Genomic DNA, 24,306 nt, shown 5'->3' with positions numbered 1-24,306 from the left:
CACCTCAGCCTCCCAGAGTGTTGGAATTACAGGAGTGAGCCACTGTGCCTGGCTAGCATTGTCTACTTTATTTATTTTTTTTTTTTGAGATGGAGTTTCACTCTTGTTGTCCAGGCTGGAGTCCAATGGCTCAATCTCGGCTCACCACAACCTCTGCCTCCCGGGTTCAAGCGATTCTCCTGCCTCAGCCTCCCGAGTAGCTTGGCTTACAGGCATGCACAACAACGCCTGGCTAATTTTGTATTTTTAGTAGAGATGGGGTTTCTCCATATTGGTCAGGCTGGTCTCGAACTCCCGACCTCGGGTAATCCGCCTGCCTCGGTCTCCCAAAGCGCTAGGATTACAGGCGTGAGTGAGCCACCGCACCCGGCAGGATTATCTACTTCTATACTATTAATGCCTATTAATGCTGTAATTACACGCGTGAGCCACTGCGCCCCGCCGATCTTCGTGTTTTAAATCCCGACACGAACGCGCGATAGGATTCGCGACGCCCGCAGCCAAGGTCTCAGCGCCCAGTTCCCTCAGGCTTGTCCCCGCCCCCTTATGGCGCGAAGGCCACTGGGAGTTGTAGTCTCCCAGTGTAGTTAGTCGGCGCTTCCCGGAAGTGGCGCGAGGACCCGCCTTCTCTCTCGGCATTTCCGCTGTCACGGGCCTGCAGTGTGACTCGCGGGCTCAGCTGGTTGGTATTTTTTGGGCCTCGTGCTTCGTGGTGGGAGACCCAGGTCGAGGTCCGGGTGGGGCCGGTGAGGGGTCGGGCGTCGGGAGGTGTTGGCTCGGGCCTCTTCGCGTTGCCGGTGACGCCTTGGCTTCCCCGCAGGTCCGGCCGTAGCACCTCCGCGCCGTCGCCATGTCGCGGTTTTTCACCACCGGTTCGGACAGCGAGTCCGAGTCGTCCCTGTCCGGGGAGGAGCTCGTCACCAAACCTGTCGGAGGCAACTATGGCAAACAGTGAGTTTCGGGGGCTGTGGCTGTGACCATTCTGGGAGTGCGGGGTTAGGCAGGCTGTGGAACGCAGTGCACATGGGAGGGGAGGGAGGTGAGGGCGGGGGGAGCGGGTTTGGATAATGACCAGAGTTTGCAGGATCGGAGCGGTGTTGGAGAGAGACAGCCTTAGAGGGCTGTGATAGCGGGAGGCCACCCACCAGGCACAAGGGATAGAATCACAGAGGTTTCCCAGGCCAGATCTGTTGCATCAGCTTCCTAACTGGCCTTAAGTCTACAGCCTCTACCTGTCTCCTCTCATCTTACCGCCAAGAAGTCCTTAGTGACTTCTTACTGCTCACAGAAGGAAATGCAAAATGCTTGATTGGTATCTGGGAGCCCCCTGATGTGACTCTGAAGTCTGGCCACCTGCTGTGTACGCAGGTGTTTAAACATTTTATATGCCTGTTCACCTCTACGTAAATATCCATCCCCCATTTCTGTACATTAATTTTTTTTTTTTTTTACCCTTTGAAACAATAGATGGTTTTTCTTTTTCCTTTTTTTTTTTCTTTTTTTGAGGGGTCATAGCTCACTGCAGCCTCGACCTTCAGATCTCAAGCTATCCTCCCACCTCAGCCTCTCAAGTAGATGGGACTACAGGTGCACGCCATCGCGGCGGGCTAATTGTTTTTAATTTTTAGTAGAGAAGGTGTCTCACTGTGTTGCTTAGGCTGGTTCTGAACTCCTGGGCTCAAGTGAACCTCCCATCCGGCATTCTAAAGTGTTGGGGTTACGGGAATGAGCCACTGTGCCCCGCTGGAATGGTGTTTCTTAAACATCTGCCACATGTTTGTGCTACTGCTTTAAAAGTATGTATTGCACATGTATATGCCAATATGCATATGGTTTCGTATCACTTTCACAGGTGGAAACCAATGTTGTTTGCCATAAAATACCAAATAATCCAGGCTGGGCAGGTGGCTCAAGCCCGTAATCCCAGCACTTTGGGAGGCTGATTACTTGAGATCAAGAGTTTGAGACCAGCCTGGACAATAAGGTGAAACCCCATCTCTACTAAAAATACAAAAATTAGCCAGGTGTGGTGGCACGTGCCTGTAACCCCAGCAACTTAGGAGGCTGAGGCAGGAGAATCTCTTGAACCTTGGAGGCGGAGGTCGCGGTGAGCCGAGATTACGCCATTGCACTCCAGCCTGGGCAATAAAAGCAAAACTCCACCTCAAAAAACACCCCCAAAGTAATCCAAAAAATAATAAAAAGGGAAAAGAGGCAGGCAAGATGGTGCATGTGTGTAGTCCCAACTACTCTGGAGGCTGAAGTGGGAGGATCCCTTGAAACTCAGGAGTTGGAGGCCGCCTGGGCAACATAGTGAGGCCTTATCTCTTAACAAACAAAAAGAATAGAGATACTGTTGCTGACTGTGAGCCTGTGGTGTGGTCTTACTATTATAGAAAAATACTAGCAGTGGAGGTGTTAATGCCATTGAGACTTTCTCCTTGCTGCTGGCCTCTCATACTTTGGGAAATATTGCTAAGATCTAGTTTAGGTACCACCTCCCTGAAGCCTTTTCTGTTCCTTATAGCTCAAGTAGCATTTTTCTCTACCTCTTTTTTTTTTTTTTTTTTTTTACTTCTGTGGTGACTTGTGTCTCTGTGTCATTAGTTACACAGTAAATTAGCACTTTCATTTGTTTTTGAGAGGATAGTGAATGTCATCTTTGTGTTGCTATAACACTGAGCGAAAGGCATTACTTAATGTACACTTAAAAGATTGAGTTGTATATGAAGTGGCCCTGAGGAGGAGTCAAAAAGAGGATGGGTGTGGTGTGGATGGCCTGGATTACTTAGTTCTACCTGTCCTGAGTAGGGAAATAGGGATCTCTTGGAAAGACTGGGAAAGGAGGTTAATGGCCTCTGTTCCTTCCAAACAGGCCATTGTTGCTGAGCGAGGATGAAGAAGATACCAAGAGAGTTGTCCGCAGTGCCAAGGACAAGAGGTGAAGCCATGGCGAGGCTGGGTGATGGGAGTCTCTGGGAGCAATGAAGCTGTGGGGAGGCTGGGTGATGGGAGTCTCTGGGAGCAGTGGTGAGTTTTTCCTCGGTGGGCATGTTCAATGTGGTACTGGGCTCCCAACCCAGGTTTGAGGAGCTGACCAACCTTATCCGGACCATCCGTAATGCCATGAAGATTCGTGATGTCACCAAGTGCCTGGAAGAGTTTGAGCTCCTGGGAAAAGCATATGGGAAGGCCAAAAGCATTGTGGACAAAGAAGGTGTCCCCCGGTTCTATATCCGCATCCTGGCTGACCTAGAGGACTATCTTAATGAGGTGTGATGCCTATATTTATTACCACCACTTATTCATGGTTTTGTACTTTTAGTGGTGGGATGTATAGGATCTTTTAAAAATAAGCCAACAGATGTAGTTAATAAGTAGTACCAGCGGTGTTCCAATAGCAAGACTCAAAAGTGGAGAAGAAGCCTGGAGTTTAGGAAATCTGAGTTTCAAATCACTGTTCTGTTTCTTTCCTCTTCTTCCTTTTAGCTTTGGGAAGATAAGGAAGGGAAGAAGAAGATGAACAAGAACAATGCCAAGGCTCTGAGCACCTTGCGCCAGAAGATCCGAAAATACAACCGTGATTTCGAGTCCCATATCACAAGCTACAAGCAGGTGGGGAGGCTAGAGGCACACTTACTGAACTGGGAACAGTGACCCCGTGTCTGAGACCCAAAGATGGAATTGCTAGTGGGAGGTGTGACTGGAGCGGGAAGATGATAGAACTGTCTGGGGTGGAGGGGTGGGGTGGGTGGATGGCTGGAGAGCATCCATGGTGGTTCTCTCACTTCCCTCTCTGTCCAGAACCCCGAGCAATCTGCGGATGAAGATGCTGAGAAAAATGAGGAGGATTCAGAAGGTGAGCAAAAGAACCTTTGTTGCAAATAGGAAGTCCAGAGTTAGTGCTGCTCTTGGCCTGGTTTCTTGGCTGCCCTCCAGTCTGGCTTTTCAACATTCAGGATCTTTTTCTCCCTCCGTTACCACTAGGCTCTTCAGATGAGGATGAGGATGAGGACGGAGTCAGTGCTGCAACTTTCTTGAAGAAGAAATCAGAAGCTCCTTCTGGCGAGAGTCGCAAGTTCCTCAAAAAGATGGATGTAAGAGCCAGAGTTAGATGGGTGATTTCCTGCCAGAGGTAGTTCCTGAGTCCCTGGGGGAAAAAGACAAGACTCAAACCCCTAGGGTTGGGAGGGGTGGAATTTAGTGGAGTTGAGAACAAGCTTCCTCTTACATCAGAGCAGTGGGCAAACAGGGATCTGGGCCCAGCTCTGCCAGGGGAAGCTGTGTGTGTTCCTGCGGCCAAATTGCAGCATCACTCTGGGACTTGATGGTGAGTCCCAGCCCGTGGTATCGATTCCATGAGTAGCCACTCTTGTTCTACTCAAGAAAATAAATCTCGAACATGGCATTAGTAAGGAGGAGACACCAGTCAATCTCCCTATCTTCTTCTTGCTGATCCTCTTTTCTTCCCTCTAAGGATGAAGATGAGGACTCAGAAGATTCCGAAGATGATGAAGACTGGGACACAGGTTCCACATCTTCCGATTCCGACTCAGAGGAGGAAGAAGGGAAACAAACCGCGCTGGCCTCAAGATTTCTTAAAAAGTAAGGAAGGTAGTGGGACCTAGGGTTACACTGGAACTGGTGGAAAGCCTTTAATTGTCTGGAAGGTTATTGATTCTTCCATGGAGTCCTTTTAGGTTGGAGAAGCCAACTGTTAGCATTTTACAGTAGGATCAGAGAGTCAAGTATATTAGTTGGCTAAAGTCACAAAGCTAATGTGTCCTAAAGGTGAGAATTGAAGGCTCCAGAGTCCATATATTTACCCACAGCCTTACTCACTGCGTGTGGATTGGGTGCAAATCTCACTTTGGCACCCGATACCTGTGTGACATTGGACAAACTACTTAACCTGTCTAATCTTCAGTTTTCTCATCTGTAAAATAAGGCAGAGAACCCTCCCTTCCAGAATAGCTGCAGGAATACAGGGAGATGTGATGTAAGAAAGTAGTTCATCTAGGACTGACGTGTGGTGAGCCCTCAGTGTGCGTTGCTACTGTGTTACCCTTCCTGATAACTTCTTAGTACACATACAGCGTACAGATTGCCGCAAGTGTTCATGACCTTTACTGGGACAGTCAGAATAGGGGAGGATCCCAGTGTGGAGTCTGTCTCCCAGCCTTTATCAGCTGTACAACATTGTGTAAGTTACTTGACCTTAAGTCTCAGTTTCTCCCTTTGAAATAAAAGTGATACCTGCTCCTTTGTATCCCACGGGATTGAAATCTCAAGCTCACTAAAAATAGTGCTTTTATTTATTTTTTCTTAGCCAGTTTGCGCAAACTACAGATAAATAGTGCTCTTTTGAGACAGGGTCTCGCTCTTCCCAGGCTGGAGTGCAGTGAAGCAATCTTGGCTCACTGCAGCCACAACCTCTTGGGCTCAGGTGATCTTCCCACCTCAGGCTCCTGGGTAGCTGAGACTACAGGTACACTGCAGTACACCTGGCTAATTCTTGTGTTTTTAATACAGACAAGATTTCACCATGTTCCCCAAGCTGATCTCGAACTCCTGGGCTTAAGCGATCCTCCCACCTCAGCCTCCCAAAGTGCTGGGGTTATAGGCGTGAGCCACTGCACCCAGACAAATAGTACCCTTTTAATGGGAAGATTATTGCTCTCGAGGTTGCTTTCCTGTGTTTAAAAGTTGTGGTCGTGCTGCTTTAGGGAGGTAGTGAGTTTCCAGCCCTCTAGAGGTCTGGACAGGCTGAACAACTTACTTGGTGGGCATTTTGTTGAGAAGGCTTTTTTTGTCCAGTGCTTCAGGGAACACTGGTCAAGGTCTGGGCCGCATTGTCTATCACACGCCTTCTTGGAGGGTTTACAACCACCTCTGGAAAGTTCCATGAGAATAAATATGCCTAACTTTGTTTTATTAACCATCTCAAAAACTTGCTTGATCATGAAACTCATTTTTTTAACCTGTTGACATCTTACAGAACTATCAGTGTTGCTATTGGTTCAGATCTTTTATATCTACTGTACTTTGCATTTTTGTCTTTGAATAATTGTGTATTGAAGTCTCCCATTGTGTGGACTTTGGTGTGTGATGTGCACTACACATGTGTGTTGCACAAAGGCTCCTGTCTGAGGGAGCAAGTGGGGCCTAAAATTAAACTTAAGACATCAAGGCTGGGCATGGTGGCTCACGCCTGTAATCCCAGCACTTTGGGAGGCCAAGGCGGGCGGATCATGAGGTCAGGAGATCGAGACCATCCTGGCTAACACAGTGAAACCCAGTCTCTAGTAAAAATACAAAAAATTAGCCAGACATGGTGGCAGGCGCCTGTAGTCCCAGCTACTCGGAAAGCTGAGGCAGGAGAATCGCTTGAACTGGGAGGCAGAGGTTGCAGTGAGCCGAGATCGTGCCACTGCACTCCAGCCTGGGTGACAGAGCAAGACTCTGTCTTAGAAAACAAAACAAAACAAAAAAAAACTATAAGACTATAAAGCTATACTTTTATAAATACAGACGCAAAAGTCCTTAACAACATAGTAGAAAAGCAAACACAGCAACATACAATAAGGATTATATGGGAGCACCCCCTCCTTGCCTGTAGGGGGATGGAGGATGGGTGGGCTCATCTCCCAAAAAGTTTTTTAAAAAAGTGTAATAACCAAGTAGGATTTATCCCAATAATAGAAGGATGTTTTAATATGAAAATCAACTAATATACTATATCAATAGAATAACAGACAAAAGCCATAGAGTCATCTCAGCAGATGCAAAAAAAAGCATTTGAAAAAAATCCTAATATTCTTTCTTGATAAAAGACTGAAGCTAGGAATAGAAGGGAGCTTCCCTCTACCTGATAAAGGACGTTTATGAAAAGGACGTTTCCTGTCCTTTTATTTTTAACTCTGCCATGCTGTATGATTAAGAGTGTTTCTTGGCTGGGCGTGGTGGCTCACGCCTGTAATCCCAGCACTTTGGGAGGCGAAGGCAGGCAAATCACAAGGGCAGGAGTTTGAGACCAGCCTGGCCAGGATGGTCTCGATCTCCTGACCTCGTGATCCACCCACCTCGTGATCCACCTGCCTCGGCCTCCCACTAAGTGCTGGGATTACAGGCATGAGCCACCGCACCCGGCCTTAAAGTTAAATTTAATAAGTTGTGACATATATTTAGACCCATAGAAGTCACCACAATCAAAACATAATATCCTAAAAATTTCACACCTAAACATTTCCACCTTCCCCTTTGTAATACTTCTCCCCTGCCTCAGTTTCCTCACCCTATCCCTGGGCAACCACTGATTTGCTTTCTGTCACTAGGTAAGTTAGCATTTTCTAGAATTTTATGTAAATGTAATCAATGGTATATAACTTGGAGGGGGTAGTTTCTTTCATCATAATTATTTTGAAATTCATTCTGTCTTCTAAAGATTGGGCATCTCTAATTCCAAAGTCTGAAACTTTTGGAGCGCCATAAGTGGAAAATTCTACATCTGACCTCGTGTGACAGGTTGCAGTCAAAACTTTGTTTCATGCACAAAATTATTTAAAATACTGTGTAAAATTGCCATCAGGCGGTTTGTATAAGGTGTAGATGAAACACACAAATTTCATAGTTAGACTTGGAGCCCTTCCCAAGATACCTCATTATATATATATGCAAATATTTGAAATTTGAAACACTTCTGGTTCTAAGCATTTCAGATAAGGGATATTCAACCTGTATTTTATTTTTCTTTTATTTGTTTGTTTTTGTTTTTGAGAAGGAGTCTCACTGTGTTGCCCCGGCTGGAATGCAGTGGTGCAATCGTGGCCCACTGCAACCTCAGCCTCCTGGTAGTTGGGACTACACGTGAGCACCACCACGCCCAGCTAATTTTTATATTTTTAGTAGAGACGAGGTTTCACCATGTTGACCAGGCTGGTCTCGAACTCCTGACCTCAGATGATTTGCTCGCCTCAGCCTCCCAGAGTACTGGGATTACAGGCATGAGTCACCACACCTAGCCTACATGTATTTTCTCATCCTCTTTTTTTTTTTTCCCCCATTTCTAGTTATATATATTTTCTTATTATTCATTTTGTTTTTCTCTGCTGGTTTGGGAGTTACATGCTATGCTTTTAGAGGTTATCCTTGAATTTTTTTTTTTTTTTTGAGACACTAGCCTATTGCCCAGGCTAGAGTGCAGTGGCGCGATCTCGGCTCACTGCAAGCTCCGCCTCCCGAGTTCACACCCTTCTCCTGCCTCAGCCTCCTGAGTAGCTGGGACTACAGGCACCCGCCACCATGCCCGGCTAAATTTTTTTGTATTTTTAGTAGAGATGGGGTTTCACTGTGTTAGCCAGGATGGTCTCGATCTCCTGACCTCGTGACCGGCCCACCTCAGCCTCCCAAAGTGCTGGAATTACAGGCATGAGCCACCGCACCCAGCCAAATTTTTTTTTGTTAACCTGTAAACTGACTTGTATACCTAATCAAAAAAATCTAAAATTAGTTGAATCAATGTTCTGAGGAAAACCCTTGAGAAAATAAAGTTAGAATTTCAAGTGTCAGAAGCTTTTTGACGTTGAGAGTTTGTGACTTTGTAGTGTAGAAGAATAATTCACAGACACGATTTCACCTGTATAACAAGGGAGACAGATTTTCAGATTAATTTCCAACTGAGCAAAAGCAGGATTTATATAGGAGAAAGAGGAACAAGGAGAGAGGGCAAAACTACAGAACAATGGATTCTGTTTGCCCATTTTTCTGTGTAAACTCTGATATTAACTGTCCTTGAGTATGCCATCCAGGGTTGGTGGATGCTCTAGAAAACACGATAGGCCCTCTGCCAGTAAGGGTTTTCAGCAACTCCAGATTCAGCCAGTCTAAATATACCCTTTCCCTCATCAGCATTTCTTAACCTTCATCTTTTGGTCAAAACAAGCTTGTAAAGGAGTGGGTTTATTCTCATGAGCTTCAGTCTCTTTGATGTGGGATAAGGCCGTCTGTTGTCTTATGGTGATCTGAAGGTATTAGGGGGAAGTTCATCTATACCTGATGTCATGATTGACCTGTCAACTCTTTTTCTTTTTTTCTTTTTTTTTTTTTTTTTTAGATGGAGTCTTGCTCTGTTGCCCAGGCTGGAGTGCAGTGGCGCAATCTCAGCTCACTGCAACCTCCGCCTCCCTGGTTCAAGCAGTTCTCCTCAGCCTCCCAAGTAGCTGGGATTACAGGCACGTGCCACCACGCCTGGCTAATTTTTTGTATTTTTAGTAGAGACGGGGTTTCGCCATGTTAGCCAGGATGGTCTCAATCTCCTTATCTCGTGATTGCCTGCCTTGGCTTCCCAAAGTGCTGGGATTACAGGCGTGAGCCACTGTGCCCAGCGACCTGTGAACTCTTACAGAGCTGCTGTCTGCTTCTAAGAGTTACCTGATTCTGGAAGCATTTTTTTGTTTTTGTTTTTGTTTTCTAAGTGAACCCCAGGATCTCTAGTGAGACTGAATGTCCAAGTTAGGATCCTAAGCAAGGGTATACATCTAGGGCTTTCCATCAGTAGTTGTGGTTGGGAAGGCATGGGAAAATAGTGTGGTCCTTTGCAGTGTAGTTAGGCCTGACTTCCATTGGTGTCTCTCAATAATGACTTTTTAGTCTCTTAACTATGTATTAAGTAGAGGTAATACTCGTTTAGAAATGTTGCTTTTATCTGTTGATGATATAGCTGAGGATATAAACATTTGTTATCTGATAATTTCTAACAAGATATGAATATACCAGAGTATAATCTGTCATAGGAGAGGTCAAGCCAAGTCTTAGGTCTTTCAGTTAGAATTTCGTACAATAGTACATTTCCCTTTTGAGGTGTGTATCATACTATCTTTAGTGCTAGAAGTAATACTTTAGCCAAGGAAGTTTAAGTTCTTTTGAAGCATTCATTTTTAAAAATAGCTTTAGCTCTTCTGATCTCAGAGCTATACAGATGGTTTGGACCAAGAGGTTTTAGTTTAATGAACATACTTTGCATATTTGCAAAGGATTTTACCTATAAAGTGAGTCATCATTAGAGTCTTGCAGTGGTACGGGGGAAAGATCCATAAGCTTTTGTTGTTGTTGTTGTTTTTGTTTTTGTTTTTAATAGAGATGGGCTTTTTACCTTGTCACCCAGACTGGTCTCAAACTCCTGGGCTCAAGCAGTACGCCCACCTCGGCCTCCCAAAGTGCTGGGATTACAGGCTTGAGCCACTGTGCTTGGCCAGTCTATACACTTTTGTTGAGAGTTATGGCATTGGTGTTCTGGCAAGGGAAGACTTATTTAACTGGTAAACTTATAGACTATTCCAAAAACACATTCAAACCTTTTAAGCAGTGAAAATGAAATTTATTTATAAATGTTCAAATGGTAGATTATGATAATTACATATGAGGTTTGAAAAATGTTGAGTCTTTCTGGAAAGATTTATTCTTCAGTATCTGTGCAAAGTTTGAAGTAATTTGTCTTTGCCATTTAGTTTGTATTTTGTTACATAAATACATACGCAAGTCTGGAGATGGTTTCAGGCAACATCCAGTAGCCTAAGACCATTTCAAGGTAGCTGGTGATCTTTTTCTGTTTTGTGGGGACCTTTTTTGTAGTGAACATTTTTTTAAAATTCAGAATTTAGATTAATCGGTTGTCAAGAGAGGAGAGAAAGGGATAAAACAGTTTAGGAATAGTGAAAAAGAAAAAAAATGTTTTTATAAATTTGGGGAAACTGATTCATTGATTAGTTGTGGTCAGTCTGGAGAAAGCAGCTGGTATCAAAGAAAATAAGTTGTTTGTGGATTCTTTGGAAAACTGTAGATGTTAGCTTTGGAGCAAAGTGACAGGTTGGTTTTTTTTTGTTTTTTTTTTTTGGGAGACTGAGTCTTGCTCTGTCACCCCGGCTTAAGTGCAGTGGCATGATTGTGGCTCACTGCAGCCTTCTCTGCCTCCCAAGTTCAAGTGATTCTCGTGCCTCAGCCTCCTACAGGTGTGCACCACCATGCCCAGCTAATTTTTGTACTTTTAGTAGAGATGGGGTTCCACCATGTTGCCCAGGCTGGTCTTGGATTCCTGACGTCAAGCGATCTACCATGCCTAGCTGACAGGTCGTTTCTATTAATATGTCTACAGTGGCCTGGTGAGTACTCTGTCTTATTAGAGATGGCTATGGTTATGGTTAACTGTGCCCTCTAGGTCATTGTTGTAGAGCATAACTTGGACCCAGGAGCTGTCGGAGGAAAAGAGGAAGTTGATGGGAGGAAGAAGCCTCAGAGGTGGGGAGGGGCTGATCTGTCATCTTCTCCCATGTCTGTCGGCAGGGCACCCACCACAGATGAGGACAAGAAGGCAGCCGAGAAGAAACGGGAGGACAAAGCTAAGAAGAAGCACGACAGGAAATCCAAGCGCCTGGATGAGGAGGAGGAGGACAATGAAGGCGGGGAGTGGGAAAGGGTCCGGGGCGGAGTGCCCTTGGTTAAGGTGAGGGTTTCAGAGGTAAAATGAATTGGGGAACAGTTTGGGAGGGCATAAAGGTCCCCTTGTGGGGAAAAGGCAAGGACAGGTTCCCGCTGGCATGCACATGACGGGATATGTACTGATACAGGAGAAGCCAAAAATGTTTGCCAAGGGAACGGAGATCACCCATGCTGTTGTTATCAAGAAACTGAATGAGATCCTACAGGCACGAGGCAAGAAGGGAACTGATCGGTAAGATTCGTGGGCCTGGGCAGTGGGATTGCAGGGTGGCAGAGAGTGGAGGTTGGGGGAAGGGATTGTTGGGAGGGTCTATGTGTGGCTATAGTAGAGGGAATGGTATGCTTGGGGCATCCCAGTCCATTATCTGCTGTTTACTCTTCTTGTGACTTAAAACCAATCACTTAACGTTTTGGGTCTGTTTTCCCATCTACACAATGAGATAATGTTCTCCTCTTTTTTTTTTTTTTTTTGAGAAGGAGTCTCGTTGTTGCCCAGGCTGGAGTGCACTGGCGCGATCTCGGCTCACTGCAACGTTTTTGCCTTCCGGGTTCAAGCGATTCTCCTGCCTCAGCCTCCTGAGTAGCTGGGATTACAGGCACCCGCCACCATCCCTGGCTGATTTTGTACTTTTAGTAGAGACAGTGTTTCACCATGTCTCAAGCTCCTGACTTCAAGTGATCCGCCTGGCTCAGCCTCCCAAAGTGCTGGGATTACAGGCATGAGCTACCACACCTGGCCTTTTTTTTTTTTTTTTTAAGATTAAAAAAGTAAAAGAGTGTTTACCTTCTTTAGTTATTAGGTAACAGAGGATGGTGGTAGGTGTGAAGCATTTCACAGCATTCCAGGATGGTTGGGATTATCGTTGCTTCTGTTTGGAATTTATAAAGGAGAAGCAGGGATATGGGTGACGTGGAGGGCGTGTTATCTGAAGAGGGCATCCTGGGAGAGACTTTGTGATTTGTCTCCAAAGCCTCACCCAGCTCTCTGGCCCTCTAGTGCTGCCCAGATTGAGCTGCTGCAACTGCTGGTTCAGATTGCAGCGGAAAACAACCTGGGAGAGGGCGTCATTGTCAAGATCAAGTTCAATATCATCGCCTCTCTCTATGACTACAACCCCAACCTGGCAACCTACATGAAGGTGAGAGCAGTGAAGAGGCTCATCTCAGGGCATAGCTGGTGGGTTGGGGGAAGAAGGTACCTAACGTCTTAAGACTCAGGGGCTATGGAGGCAGTCTTGGTGGTGGAAGGCCCCACGATTCCTGCTGAAGGGGGAGGCATCCGCTTACTCTACCTTCACACCTCTGACTCTGCTGTGGCCTGAAATCTTGGCAGCCAGAGATGTGGGGGAAGTGCCTGGACTGCATCAATGAGCTGATGGATATCCTGTTTGCAAATCCTAACATTTTTGTTGGAGAGAATATTCTGGAAGAGAGTGAGAACCTGCACAACGCTGACCAGGTAAAGGGAGGAGTTGGCAGGATAACTGGAGGTGTGTATTTTATGTTTTGGGAAGGCTCAGTGGGACCCGAGGATTGAGGTTTGAGACTGAGATCTGGGTTAATTTGTTGACTCCTCCTTCACCTTCCTTTTCAGCCACTGCGTGTCCGTGGCTGCATCCTAACTCTGGTGGAACGAATGGATGAAGAATTTACCAAAATAATGCAAAATACTGACCCTCACTCCCAAGGTGAGCCTGAGCAAACGTGGGCTTTGCTGAGAGGAAAATTTTGGGGAATATTACTAGGTTTAGAGCTTTGTAAGGATTATACTAAGTCAGAGTGCTTGAAAAGCCAGCCTTTCGACTTACCCAGCATTCACACAGAAGGGCCTGTTGAGATGCTGGCTCCCAGTCCCATCGTTTCTGATTCCGTAGGTCTGTGTGGGGCCTGAGAACCTGCACCTCTAGCCTGCTCCCAGGTTGCTGGTCTCAGGGCTATACTTTGAGAACGTTTGGGGTAAGGCATCTATTCACTTCTCTTGTTTAGCTTGGATGAGAGGCATTGGGGTGTGAAAGTGCAGCATAGTTTACTCAGTAAAAGTGTGAATGTGCCCATCAAGTCAAGGGTGTAGTGATTAACAAGGCAGCCAAAAGCTTACCTTTGTGCTGGATGGAGAAAGGCAGTTTGACAAATAATAGTAGTTAAGATATGGCCGGGCGTGGTGGCTCACTTCTGTAATCCTAGCTCTTTGGGAGGTCGAAGCAGGCGGATCACGAGGTCAGGAGATCGAGACCATCCTGGCTAACACGGTGAAACCCCATCTCTACTAGAAATACAAAAAAAAAAAAAAATTAGGCGTGGTGCTGGGCCCCTATAGTCCCAGCTACTCGGGAGGCTGAGGCAGGAGAATGGCATGAACCTGGGAGGTGGAACTTGCAGTGAGCCGAGATCGCACCCCTGCACTCCAGCTTGGGCGACAGAGCAAGACTCCATCTCAAAAAAAAAAAAAAATAGTATGATATTAAGATAATTCTGGGCCAGGTGCAGTGGCTCACGCCTGTAATCCTAGCACTTTGGGAGGCTGAGGCAGGTGGATCACCTGAGGTCAGGAGTTTGAGACCAGCCTGGCCAACACGGCAAAACCCCGGCTGTACTCAAAATACAAAAATTAGCCAGGCATGGTGGCAGGTGCCTGTAAATCCCAGCTATGTGGGAGGCTGAGGCAGGAGAATCCCTTGAACCCGGCGGGGCAGAGGTTGCAATGAGCTGAGATCACACCACTGCACTCCAGCCTGGGCGAAAGAGTGAAACTCCGTCTCAAAAATAATAATAATAATTCTAGATGATATAAAGTTCAGAGTTAAACTAGGGCCTTGTGGTAAAAAAGTGGCTGGAGGGGTGGCTGCTGTAGCTAACAGCTGGAGAAAGCACCCTTAAGTAGGGACCACCTGAGGTGAGATCCAATGAGGAGGAGTTAGGGGAAGAATCAGCTGAAGACAGTGCCTGACAGGAGGAGCAGAGAGCGAGCCTGATGTTCCAGGAATGAAAAAGCCAGTGTGACTCCAGCACAGGAAGGCAGAGGGAGAATCGTGGGAGACCAGGCAAGGGCCAGGCCTGGCAGACCCTTATTGGCAGAGGTTGGCAGTTGGGATTTTTTTCCTAAGCTGTGGGACGGGAAGGTTCTGGGTCCTGGGAGTGGGAGATGGCCTTTCTGGGGCACACTAACTAGACTTTTCTGACGGGTGCAGAAGAGGGATGGGTTGATTGGAATGAGTGGGGACAGATGGGAAAGCCTGGCTGCCCAGCTGAGACGAGGGTGGGTGCTCTCCCTGCCAGAGTACGTGGAGCATTTGAAGGATGAGGCCCAGGTGTGTGCCATCATCGAGCGTGTGCAGCGCTACCTGGAGGAGAAGGGCACTACCGAGGAGGTCTGCCGCATCTACCTGCTGCGCATCCTGCACACCTACTACAAGTTTGATTACAAGGCCCATCAGCGGCAGCTGACCCCACCTGAGGGCTCCTCAAAGGTGAGCACGTGGCAGTCATGGCAGAGGGGAATGGGTGTGTCCACCTGTCCTCCACTTCTGTCAGGACTTGACAGCAAATCTGTTACTCTGTAGACTTCTGCAGGTGGAGCAGGGAGGGAAACTGAGGTATTAGAATGAGACTGGATAGAGTCTCATCTTTGGTTGCTAGAGCCTGTGCCTTTTAAAGCTGGATCTCCTTTGCAAATAACCTCCCTTCCTCCCCAGTCTGAGCAAGACCAGGCAGAAAATGAGGGCGAGGACTCGGCCGTGTTGATGGAGAGACTGTGCAAGTACATCTACGCCAAGGACCGCACAGACCGGATCCGCACATGCGCCATCCTCTGCCACATCTACCACCATGCTCTGCACTCCCGCTGGTACCAGGCCCGCGACCTCATGCTCATGAGCCACTTGCAGGACAACATTCAGCATGCAGACCCGCCAGTGCAGGTAGGATGGGGAGGCCTTGGAGGTGAAGGAGTTGCCAGGCCCCTGGCCTCTTGGCAAACTGGCTTAACCAGAACAGCCACCTGTCTGGCCGGTGCAAATTTAAGTAGACACTTGGTCTTTCCCAGTTGCCAGCATCCTGCAGTCCTCCTGCATGTAAACACATAATTTCGTGTCAAAAAAAAAAAATTATCCAGGCTTGGTAGTGCTTGAGCCCAAGAGGCAGAGGTTCCAGTGAGCCGAGGTTGTGCCACTGCACTCCAGCCTGAGTAATAGAGCAAGACTGTTCAAAAAAAAAAAAAAAAAAAAAAGCTGTGTCTGGAAGTGTAGATCATGTAAAAGTCTATTTGCGGCAACTAGGAAATGTTTATGTGTAGAGCACCTGGTGAAGCTGTCTGGGGGTAATGCTGGTTTTTAAACAGCCCTCCTGTTTGTGTTTTTATTCCATGGTATGAACGTATCACTGTATCTGTTTTCCTCTTGGCGGACACCCAGTTTATTTCCAGTTTTTGGCTCTGATGTATGAAGCTGCTGTGAACATTCTTGTAAGAAACTCAAAAGTGGTTATACCATTTTACACTCCTGCTAGTGTTTGGGAGTTCCTTGTCAACTTTTGGTTGTGTTGGTCTTTTTTTGAGAGGGAGTCTTGCTCTGTCGCCAAGGCTGGAGTGCAGTGGTACAATCTCGGCTCACTGCAACTGCCACCTCCCAGGATCAAGCGATTCTCCTACCTCAGCCTCCCGAGTAGCTGGGATTACAGGTGCCCGCCACCACTTCCGGCTAATTTTTGTAATTTAGTAGAGATAGGGTTTCACCATGTTGGCCAGGCTGGTCTCAAACTCCTGACCTCAAGTGATCTGCCTGCCTCAGTCTCCCAAAGTGCTGAGATTACAGGAGTGAGCCATCATGCTGGCGGTCGTATTGGTCTTTTAAACTTTTTTTTGTTTTTGTTTTTTGAGGCAGGGTCTTGCACTGTCACCTAGACTGAGTGTAGTGGCATGATCATGGCCCACAGTAGCCTCAAATTCCCAGGTTCAAGTGATCCTCCCACCTCAGCCTCCATAGTAGCTGGGACTACAGGCATGTGCCACCATGCCTGGCTAATTTCTTATTTTTTTGTAGAGACAGGGTCTCACTATGTTGCCCAGGCTGGTCTCAACGATCTTTTAGCTTTTGTGTGTGTGTGTGTTTGTTTGTTTGTTTTGAGACAGAGTCTCGCTCTGTTGCCCAGGCTGGAGTGCAGTGGTGCAATCTTGGCTCACTACAACCTCCTTCTCCCAGGTTCAAGCCATTCTCCTGCCTCACAATCCCATGTAGCTGGGATTACAGGCACATGCCACCACATCAGGCTAATTTTTGTATATTTAATAGAGACAAGATTTCACTATGTTGGCCAGGCTGGTCTTGAATCTCGGGTGACCTACCCACCTCAGCCTCCCAAAGTGCTGGGATTACAGGCATGAGCCACCGCACCCAGCCACTCAAAGGTCTTTTAAATTTTAGTTGGTTGTCTAATGGTATCTCATTGTGGTGTTAGTTTGCATTTCCCTGGTGACTATTGATATTGGCTACTTTTTTACTTTTTTATGTTTATTGGCCATTTATCTTTCATGAAATAAGAAATACCTAGTCAGTTCTTGCCCATTTAAAACAATTGGATTGTTCATTTTATTGAGTTGTAGGAGTGCTTTATCTGTCCTGGATAATTAGTCCTATGTCAGAATTTTTTTTTTTTTTTTTTTTTTAAGACGGAGTCTCGCTCTGTCACCAGGCTGGAGTGCAGTGGCGCGATCTTGACTCACTACAACCTCTGCTTCCCAGATTCAGGCGATTCTCCTGCCTGAGCCTCCTGAGTAGCTGGGACTACAGGCGCCCACCACCATGCCCAGCTAATTTTTTTATTTTTTAGTATCCGTGTTGGCCAGGATGGTCTCGATCTCTTGACCTCGTGACCCGCCCGCCTCACCCTCCCAAAGTGCAGGGATTACAGGCATGAGCCACTGCGCCCAGCCCAGTTTTTTCTTTTATAGTAATTATTTTCTGGATCCTGTCTAAAAAACCTTTGCCTAACTGAAATTCATGAAGATTTTTTAAATTTCTCTCTTTTTTTTTGTAAGTTGCTATGGGTGTTAGCTTTTACATTTAGTCTTATAGTTGCTCTTGGTTTGATTTTTGCATCTGGTGAGGTTGGGATCAGGGTTTCTTTTTCCTCTTTGTGGATACCTAGTTGTTCTAGCATCATTTGTAGAAAAGACTTCCTTTCGCCTATTGTATTGCTTTGATGTCTTTGTGGAAAACAATATGAAAAACCACATTACCTATAAGAGTAGGTGTTTTTCAGGTCATTCTCTTCTGTCCCATTCATTTATCTTTTTGTCTGTCCTTATGCAAGTCCCATACTATCTTCATTGCTGTGCAACATAGCAAAACCCTGTCTCTACAAAAAATACAGAAATTAGCCAGGCAGGCTGGGCACGGTGGCTCACGCCTGTAATCCTAGCACTTTGGGAGGCCGAGACTGGCAGATCACGAGGTCAGGAGATCGAGACCATCTTGGCTAACACAGTGAAACCCCGTTTCTACTAAAAATATAAAAAATTAGCCGGGCGTGGTGGCAGGCGCCTGTAGTCCCAGCTACTCGGGAGGCTGAGGCAGGAGAATGGCGAGAACCTGGGAGGCGGAGCTTGCAGTGAGCTGAGATCGCGCCACTGCACTCCAACCTGGGGGACACAGCGAGACTCTGTCTCAAAAAAAAAAAAAAAAAAAAAAAGAAATTAGCCAGGCATAGTGATGCACGCCTGTAGTCCCACCTACTCAGGAGGCTGAGGTAGGAGGATTGCTTGAGCTCAGGAGGTCGAGGCTGCAGGAGCCATGATCACGCCACTGCACTCCAGCCTGGGCAACAGAGCAAGACTGTCTCAAAGAGAAAAGAAATACCCGGTTACTTCTCCTTCATTCTATTCATATAATGAATAACTATGAGTTCATTATTGTGTTATTTTTGTTTTTTGAAAAAGGGTGTCACTCTTGTCACCCAAGCTGGAGTGCAGTGGCGCAATCTCGGCTCACTGCAATCTCCGCCTCCCAGGCTCAAGCAATTCTCCTACCTCAGCCTCTCTAGTAGCTTGGATTACAGGTGCACATCACCACCACCCGGCTAACTTTTGTATTTTTAGTAGACACGGGGTTTCACCATGTTGGGCAGGCTGCTCTCGAACTCCTGACCCCACGATCCACCCACCTCGGCCTCCCAAAGTGCTGGGATTATAGGCATGAGCCACCGTGCCCAGCCGAGTTCATTACATTTTTATACTAATCTTTTATTCCTGAAGTATATCCAGTTCGGTCATGTATATTGTCTCTTTTATATTATATATTGCTGGATTCTGTTGCTAACATTTTTAAGGCTTTTTGCATGTAAGCTTGTGACTGGTATTGATCTCCACATTTTTGTTGTTATGACTACACTTAGCCTTTTCCCCCAAGATTTGTACCACTTGCCATCTCCCATCTTAATTAGTGCCAAGTCCCTCTTCCCGGTTGCTTAGACCAGAAACCTTGGAGTCATTCTTGATTCGAACTCTTCCCTCATATACTGTATCTGATTCCCCAGCCATTCCTGTTCACAGTCCATTATGAGAACACTTCTGTCACTTCTGCTTGTACCCTCTGCTCTAAGCCACCATCATCTGCCTTTGTGTCCCTTTAGTCCCTTGGTTCTGTTCATAATACAGATTAACCGTGTTCAGTTATGTCAGATCATATCACCTGTTTGCTCAAAACCTTCCCATGGTTTCTTGTCTTAAAACTCATAAAAAGGCCAGGCACAGTGGCTCACGCTTGTAATCTCAGCACTTTGGGAGGCCGAGGCGGGCGGATCACGAGGTCAGGAGATCGAGACCATCCTGGCTAACACGGTGAAACCCCATCTCTACTAAAAATACAAAAAATTAGCCGGGCATGGTGGTGGGCACCTGTAGTCCCAGCTACTCGGAGAGGCTGAGGCAGGAGAATGGCGTGATCCCGGGAGGCAGAGCTTGCAGTGAGCCGAGATCGTGCCGCTGCACTCCAGCCTGGGTGACAGAGCGAGACTCCGTCTCCAAAAAAAAAAAAAAAACAAAAAAAAACTCATAAAAAATGTCTGGTGCTTGCCCATCCCCAAGCTTGTGGTGGCATCTTTTCCCAGGCCTAGCTGTGTCGCGCCCCTTGTTTCTTGAATATACCTGGCCCGGTTCTTCCACAGGATCACTGCGTTTACTTTTCCTTTTTATAGGATATTCTTTCCCCAGATGCCTGCATGACTTGCTCTCTCTTTAGGTCTTTATTCAAACATTCTTTCCCAATGAGGCCTTCTGTAGTTATATGAACATTTGAGCCTCCACCACTGCGCAGACTGCCTTCCTGACTCCGTCCTCTGCTTTATTTTTCTTCTCAGCATGAGTCACCATCCTCGTAGTGCAGCTCTCGTGCCCACCACACCACACCCCTAGACATAAGCTCCATGCAGAGTGGGGACTTGTCTGTTTTGTTCTCCCTCTCCAGCCTGGTGCTCAGCACATAGTAGGCACTTGAAGTAGATTTGTTTAGTTTTGTTTTGGTTTTTTATCTTTAGTGATGGGGTATCTCCATGTTGCTGAGGCCCATCTTGAACCCCTGGGCTCAAGTGATCCTCCCACCTTAGCCTCCCAAAGTGCTGAGCAACCCCACCTGGCTTAGTTATGGAATAAATGAAGACTTGTCTTGCAGCTGTCATCTCTGAGTGCATTATTACCCTTTGCCCCCAGATCCTTTACAACCGCACCATGGTGCAGCTGGGCATCTGTGCCTTCCGCCAAGGCCTGACCAAGGACGCACACAATGCCCTGCTGGACATCCAGTCGAGTGGCCGAGCCAAGGAGCTTCTGGGCCAGGGCCTGCTGCTGCGCAGCCTGCAGGAGCGCAACCAGGAGCAGGAGAAGGTGGAGCGGCGCCGTCAGGTCCCCTTCCACCTGCACATCAACCTGGAGCTGCTGGAGTGTGTCTACCTGGTGTCTGCCATGCTCCTGGAGATCCCCTACATGGCCGCCCATGAGAGCGATGCCCGTCGACGCATGATCAGCAAGCAGTTCCACCACCAGCTGCGTGTGGGCGAGCGACAGCCCCTGCTGGGTGAGTGTGGAGCTCCAGGGTTCAGTAGGCTGCGTCGCTCCCTGATTACACATGAGGATTAAGAGAAGGGAGTAACTCTCCCACCACTCGACTCCATCTGATTTAATGACACCTCCTCTGCCTGGCACTGTCCTAAGTGTTTTACAAATAATTATTTAATCTGCATTAGTAATAGCCCTATGCTGTAGGTACTAGTAATACCCTTTTTCCCAGTGGAGAAACTGAGGCACAGAGAAGTTAAGTGACTTGCCCGAGTTTAGTGCAGCTCATGTGTACCTCTGACCTTTCTTTCCCTTTACATACATTATATTCCAGCCAAACCAACTATCATAGAGCCTTATCGTTCAAGAAACTAACATTGATTCCTTTGGCCCCTTTTGAAAGACAGATCCTGCAGGGTTGCAGTGATGGTGACTCACTAGAAAGGAATTGAGCTGCGCCCTTCCTGTGACGTTGGCCCACAGGAGGGCTTGACGAGTGAGCTGAGCCCAGTGTCCACAGCCACATCCCCCTACAGATTTGTCCTCTCCTCGTCATGTATATGTTTGGGCTAAAGGGCAGGTTCCCTTAGGCACATTTTGTTTGGCTTATGTAGTGAGATTTACTTTGTGGGGAAATTTCCCATGAAAATCAGAATTTTCATGTCTTAGAATATTGGCAATCTGTCACTCCTGGCCCTGCCTTCCTGCAGAGCTAGCCTTGGCCGGAGCTGAAGTAGCAGCGATGGGAAGGTGCTGTCTCCTTCTCCACAGTCCCTGCCTCTCAATTTCTCCCTACAGTGGTTCTGAAAGCCAGTTTCCATCAGCCCTGCACTGTTGTTCGGCCTATAGAAAGATATTATTTGAGCCCCTAAACTTGCCTTTTTCTTTCTTTCTTTCTTTCTTTTTTTTTTTTTTTTTTGAGACGGAGCCTCACTGTTGCCCAGGCTGGAGTGCAGTGGTGCAATCTCAGCTCACTGCAACCTCCGCCTCCTGGGTTCAAGCGATTCTGCTGCCTCAGCCTCTCGAGTAGCTGAGACTACAGGCTCCCGCCACCATATCCGGCTAATTTTTTGTATTTTTAGTAGAGATGGGGTTTCTTCATGTTGGCCAGGCTGGTCTCGAATTCCTGACCTCAGGTGGCCCGCCCACCTCGGCTTCCCAAAGTGCTGGGATTACAGGCGTGAGCCACCGCGCCTGGACCAACTTTGCCTTTTGCAGGTGTTAATATGGTTAAAATGGAGGTTCATCCAGGAGGGCTGTGTGCCTCTCCTTACACTCTTACACTTAGCCCTGTTCCTATGGTTCCATTTGGGCCTGATCCCCATTCGCATTGAGCTTGCTGTTCTTGCTCTGGAGTCTGCGTGTTTGTGTTTCACTGTCTGCCACCCATTTCTAGCCATAGAAGTTTTGCACTTTGTCTACCCTGAATTCCAGTTACTACGGCATACCATGTCTTACCTTCCTGGCTTGTCTTAGGATTGTATTTGGGGGCCTGAGTTCATAATTAATACATAAAACCTGTGATTTTAGAGATAATTTTTACCGGGGCTAAGTTTCTTAAGGAAAAGAAGTGAGCTGCTTGGAAGAATAATAAGCTGGCAACAGTGTAATTGATGCATGGGCATGGCACCATTCATGAAGGTGATGTGAGTGAGGAAGGCTTGGTAAATTCCGTTCCAGTTGAGCTGGAAGAGGTGGTTTTATTTTGTTTTTTGAGACAGAGTCTCGCTCTGTAGCCCAGGCTGGAATGCAGTGGCAAGATCTCAGCTCACTGCAAATTCTGCCTCCCGGGTTCAAGCAATTTTCCTGCCTCAGCCTCCCGAGTAGTTGGGATTACAGGTGTGTGCCACCATGCCTGGCTAATTTTTGTATTTTTAGTAGAGACGAGGTTTCGCCATGCTGGCCAGGCTGGTCTCCAACTCCTGACCTCAGATGATCCGCCTGCCTTGGCCTCCCAAAGTGCTGGGATTATTACAGGCGTGAGCCACCACGCCTGGCTGGAAGAGGTGTTTTTAGGTCAAGGAAGCTTACAAGAATCTGATGAAAGCCGTGGGCCTTTTTCCTAGGAAGATGTACATGAGGACACACGCACAATTTGTCAACATTTTCGAGGGTTTCAGCAGTCCCCTGAAGTGCATCTATGGACTAATTGAGTTCAAACCTAAGTACATTTGCGCAGATGGAGTGGCTTGGGCGACTGCATGGCTGTTTGGTGGAGAGGTGGGGAGAGTCTCTAGTATGGTTTGCTCCTCCAGCCTCTGTTCCCCTTAAAGAGTGCTAATGGGGCAGAAGTCCTTGTCCCAAGTTCCCTAGGCCCTGCCTCATTCCCACCCTTTCAGGTCCCCCTGAGTCCATGAGGGAACATGTGGTCGCTGCCTCCAAGGCCATGAAGATGGGTGACTGGAAGACCTGTCACAGTTTTATCATCAATGAGAAGATGAATGGGAAAGTGTGGGACCTTTTCCCCGAGGCTGACAAAGTCCGCACCATGCTGGTTAGGTGAGCAGATGGAGGCCATGATGGGTCGGGGAAGAAGAGACTGGCTGATCCCCTTCCCTGAGGCCCTGTTGTCCCTTCTCTCCCCTCTTCCCGCAGGAAGATCCAGGAAGAGTCACTGAGGACCTACCTCTTCACCTACAGCAGTGTCTATGACTCCATCAGGTAGGTGGGACCCTGGGGACACAGAAGGGCCCCAGCCTTGTGGGCAAGGGTCCTGACTGCCCCTGCCCTCTGCCTTCTTTCTCCCCAGCATGGAGACGCTGTCAGACATGTTTGAGCTGGATCTGCCCACTGTGCACTCCATCATCAGCAAAATGATCATTAATGAGGAGCTGATGGTAGGGGCCGGGGTGGGAAGTGGGCAGGTGGAGCCATGGAGGGATTGGAGCAGAGGGGCCTGATCTGTGTCGTGTCCCCTCCTCTGCCTTGCGCCTGTCAGGCCTCCCTGGACCAGCCGACACAGACAGTGGTGATGCACCGCACTGAGCCCACTGCCCAGCAGAACCTGGCTCTACAGCTGGCCGAGAAGCTGGGCAGCCTGGTGGAGAACAACGAACGGGTGTTTGACCACAAGCAGGGCACCTACGGGGGCTACTTCCGAGGTGAGTGCTTCTGGCTTCTCTCCTTGCCCAGCTCCTGGTGCCCTCACCGCCTCTCCCCTGGCATTCCCTGCCCTTCCTTCTCATCTCTCTCCTGCAGACCAGAAGGACGGCTATCGCAAAAACGAGGGCTACATGCGCCGCGGTGGCTACCGCCAGCAGCAGTCTCAGACGGCCTACTGAGCTCTCCACTCTGTCTCACGCCTAGACCATCCAACCTTGAAGTCCTAAACCACACCTCAGTCATTAAAGGTCTATTTAAAGTTGTTCTGGTTGATTGCTTGTTGCCACAAAGGTGTGTTGAGCCCATTCATTTGCTGATTATATTTCTGAGCTGCTACCACATGATAGACACAAGGCTCAGATGAAGAGGTGAATTGAACACGTTCCTGACCTCAAAGAGCCTGCTGCTTTTTGACATTTAACAGAAAATTGTAATAACATAAGTTATAATGGGTGTTTTAAAAGGCCAGGCGCAGTGGCTCACGCCTGTAATCCCAGCACTTTAGGAGGCCCAGGTGGGCAGATCACAAGGTCGGGAGTTTCAGACCAGCCTGGCCAACATAGTGAAACCCCCTCTCTACTAAAAATACAAAAATTAGCCGGGCATGGAGGCACATGCCTGTAGACCCAGCTGCTTGGGAGGCTGAGGCAGGAGAATTGCTTGAACCC

General features: G+C 47.5%; 1 protein-coding gene across 2 annotated transcripts; it reads left to right on the top strand.

Annotated features, from left to right (window-relative positions):
• Window positions 1-580: 580 nt before the first annotated feature.
• EIF3C (eukaryotic translation initiation factor 3, subunit C) lies at window positions 581-23,900 on the top strand. Of its 2 annotated transcripts, none has more exons than XM_024233033.3 (21): window positions 581-731; window positions 821-951; window positions 2,876-2,941; window positions 3,084-3,273; window positions 3,490-3,615; window positions 3,805-3,859; window positions 3,988-4,097; window positions 4,478-4,605; window positions 11,338-11,497; window positions 11,622-11,725; window positions 12,491-12,632; window positions 12,827-12,952; window positions 13,088-13,181; window positions 14,770-14,960; window positions 15,186-15,410; window positions 20,192-20,555; window positions 22,876-23,035; window positions 23,132-23,197; window positions 23,286-23,373; window positions 23,475-23,637; window positions 23,735-23,900. In XM_024233033.3, exons 2-21 carry the CDS (start codon window positions 851-853, stop codon window positions 23,815-23,817), a joined length of 2,742 nt encoding a protein of 913 aa, XP_024088801.1. In that variant the 5' UTR covers window positions 581-731; window positions 821-850; the 3' UTR covers window positions 23,818-23,900. The 2 variants fall into 2 exon arrangements, with proteins under 2 accessions (XP_024088801.1, NP_001125656.2); NM_001132184.2 differs by having other exon boundaries at window positions 626-682; window positions 23,735-23,899.
• Window positions 23,901-24,306: the final 406 nt, after the last annotated feature.

This window comes from Pongo abelii, chromosome 18 (assembly GCF_028885655.2).
Source record: "Pongo abelii isolate AG06213 chromosome 18, NHGRI_mPonAbe1-v2.0_pri, whole genome shotgun sequence".
In the NCBI taxonomy this organism is placed as follows: domain Eukaryota; kingdom Metazoa; phylum Chordata; class Mammalia; order Primates; family Hominidae; genus Pongo; species Pongo abelii.
Note: the sequence above shows the minus strand (reverse complement) of the source record. Positions and strands in the feature narration are given on the sequence as shown.

Excerpts from the sequence above, each read along its gene's own strand:
- EIF3C (XM_024233033.3), top strand. The coding sequence starts at position 851 with ATGTCGCGGTTTTTCACCACCGGTTCGGACAGCGAGTCCGAGTCGTCC. Across the intron at positions 952-2,875 it reads GGAGGCAACTATGGCAAACA|GCCATTGTTGCTGAGCGAGG; the intron begins GTGAGTTTCGGG and ends CCTTCCAAACAG. Across the intron at positions 20,556-22,875 it reads CGAGCGACAGCCCCTGCTGG|GTCCCCCTGAGTCCATGAGG; the intron begins GTGAGTGTGGAG and ends CCACCCTTTCAG.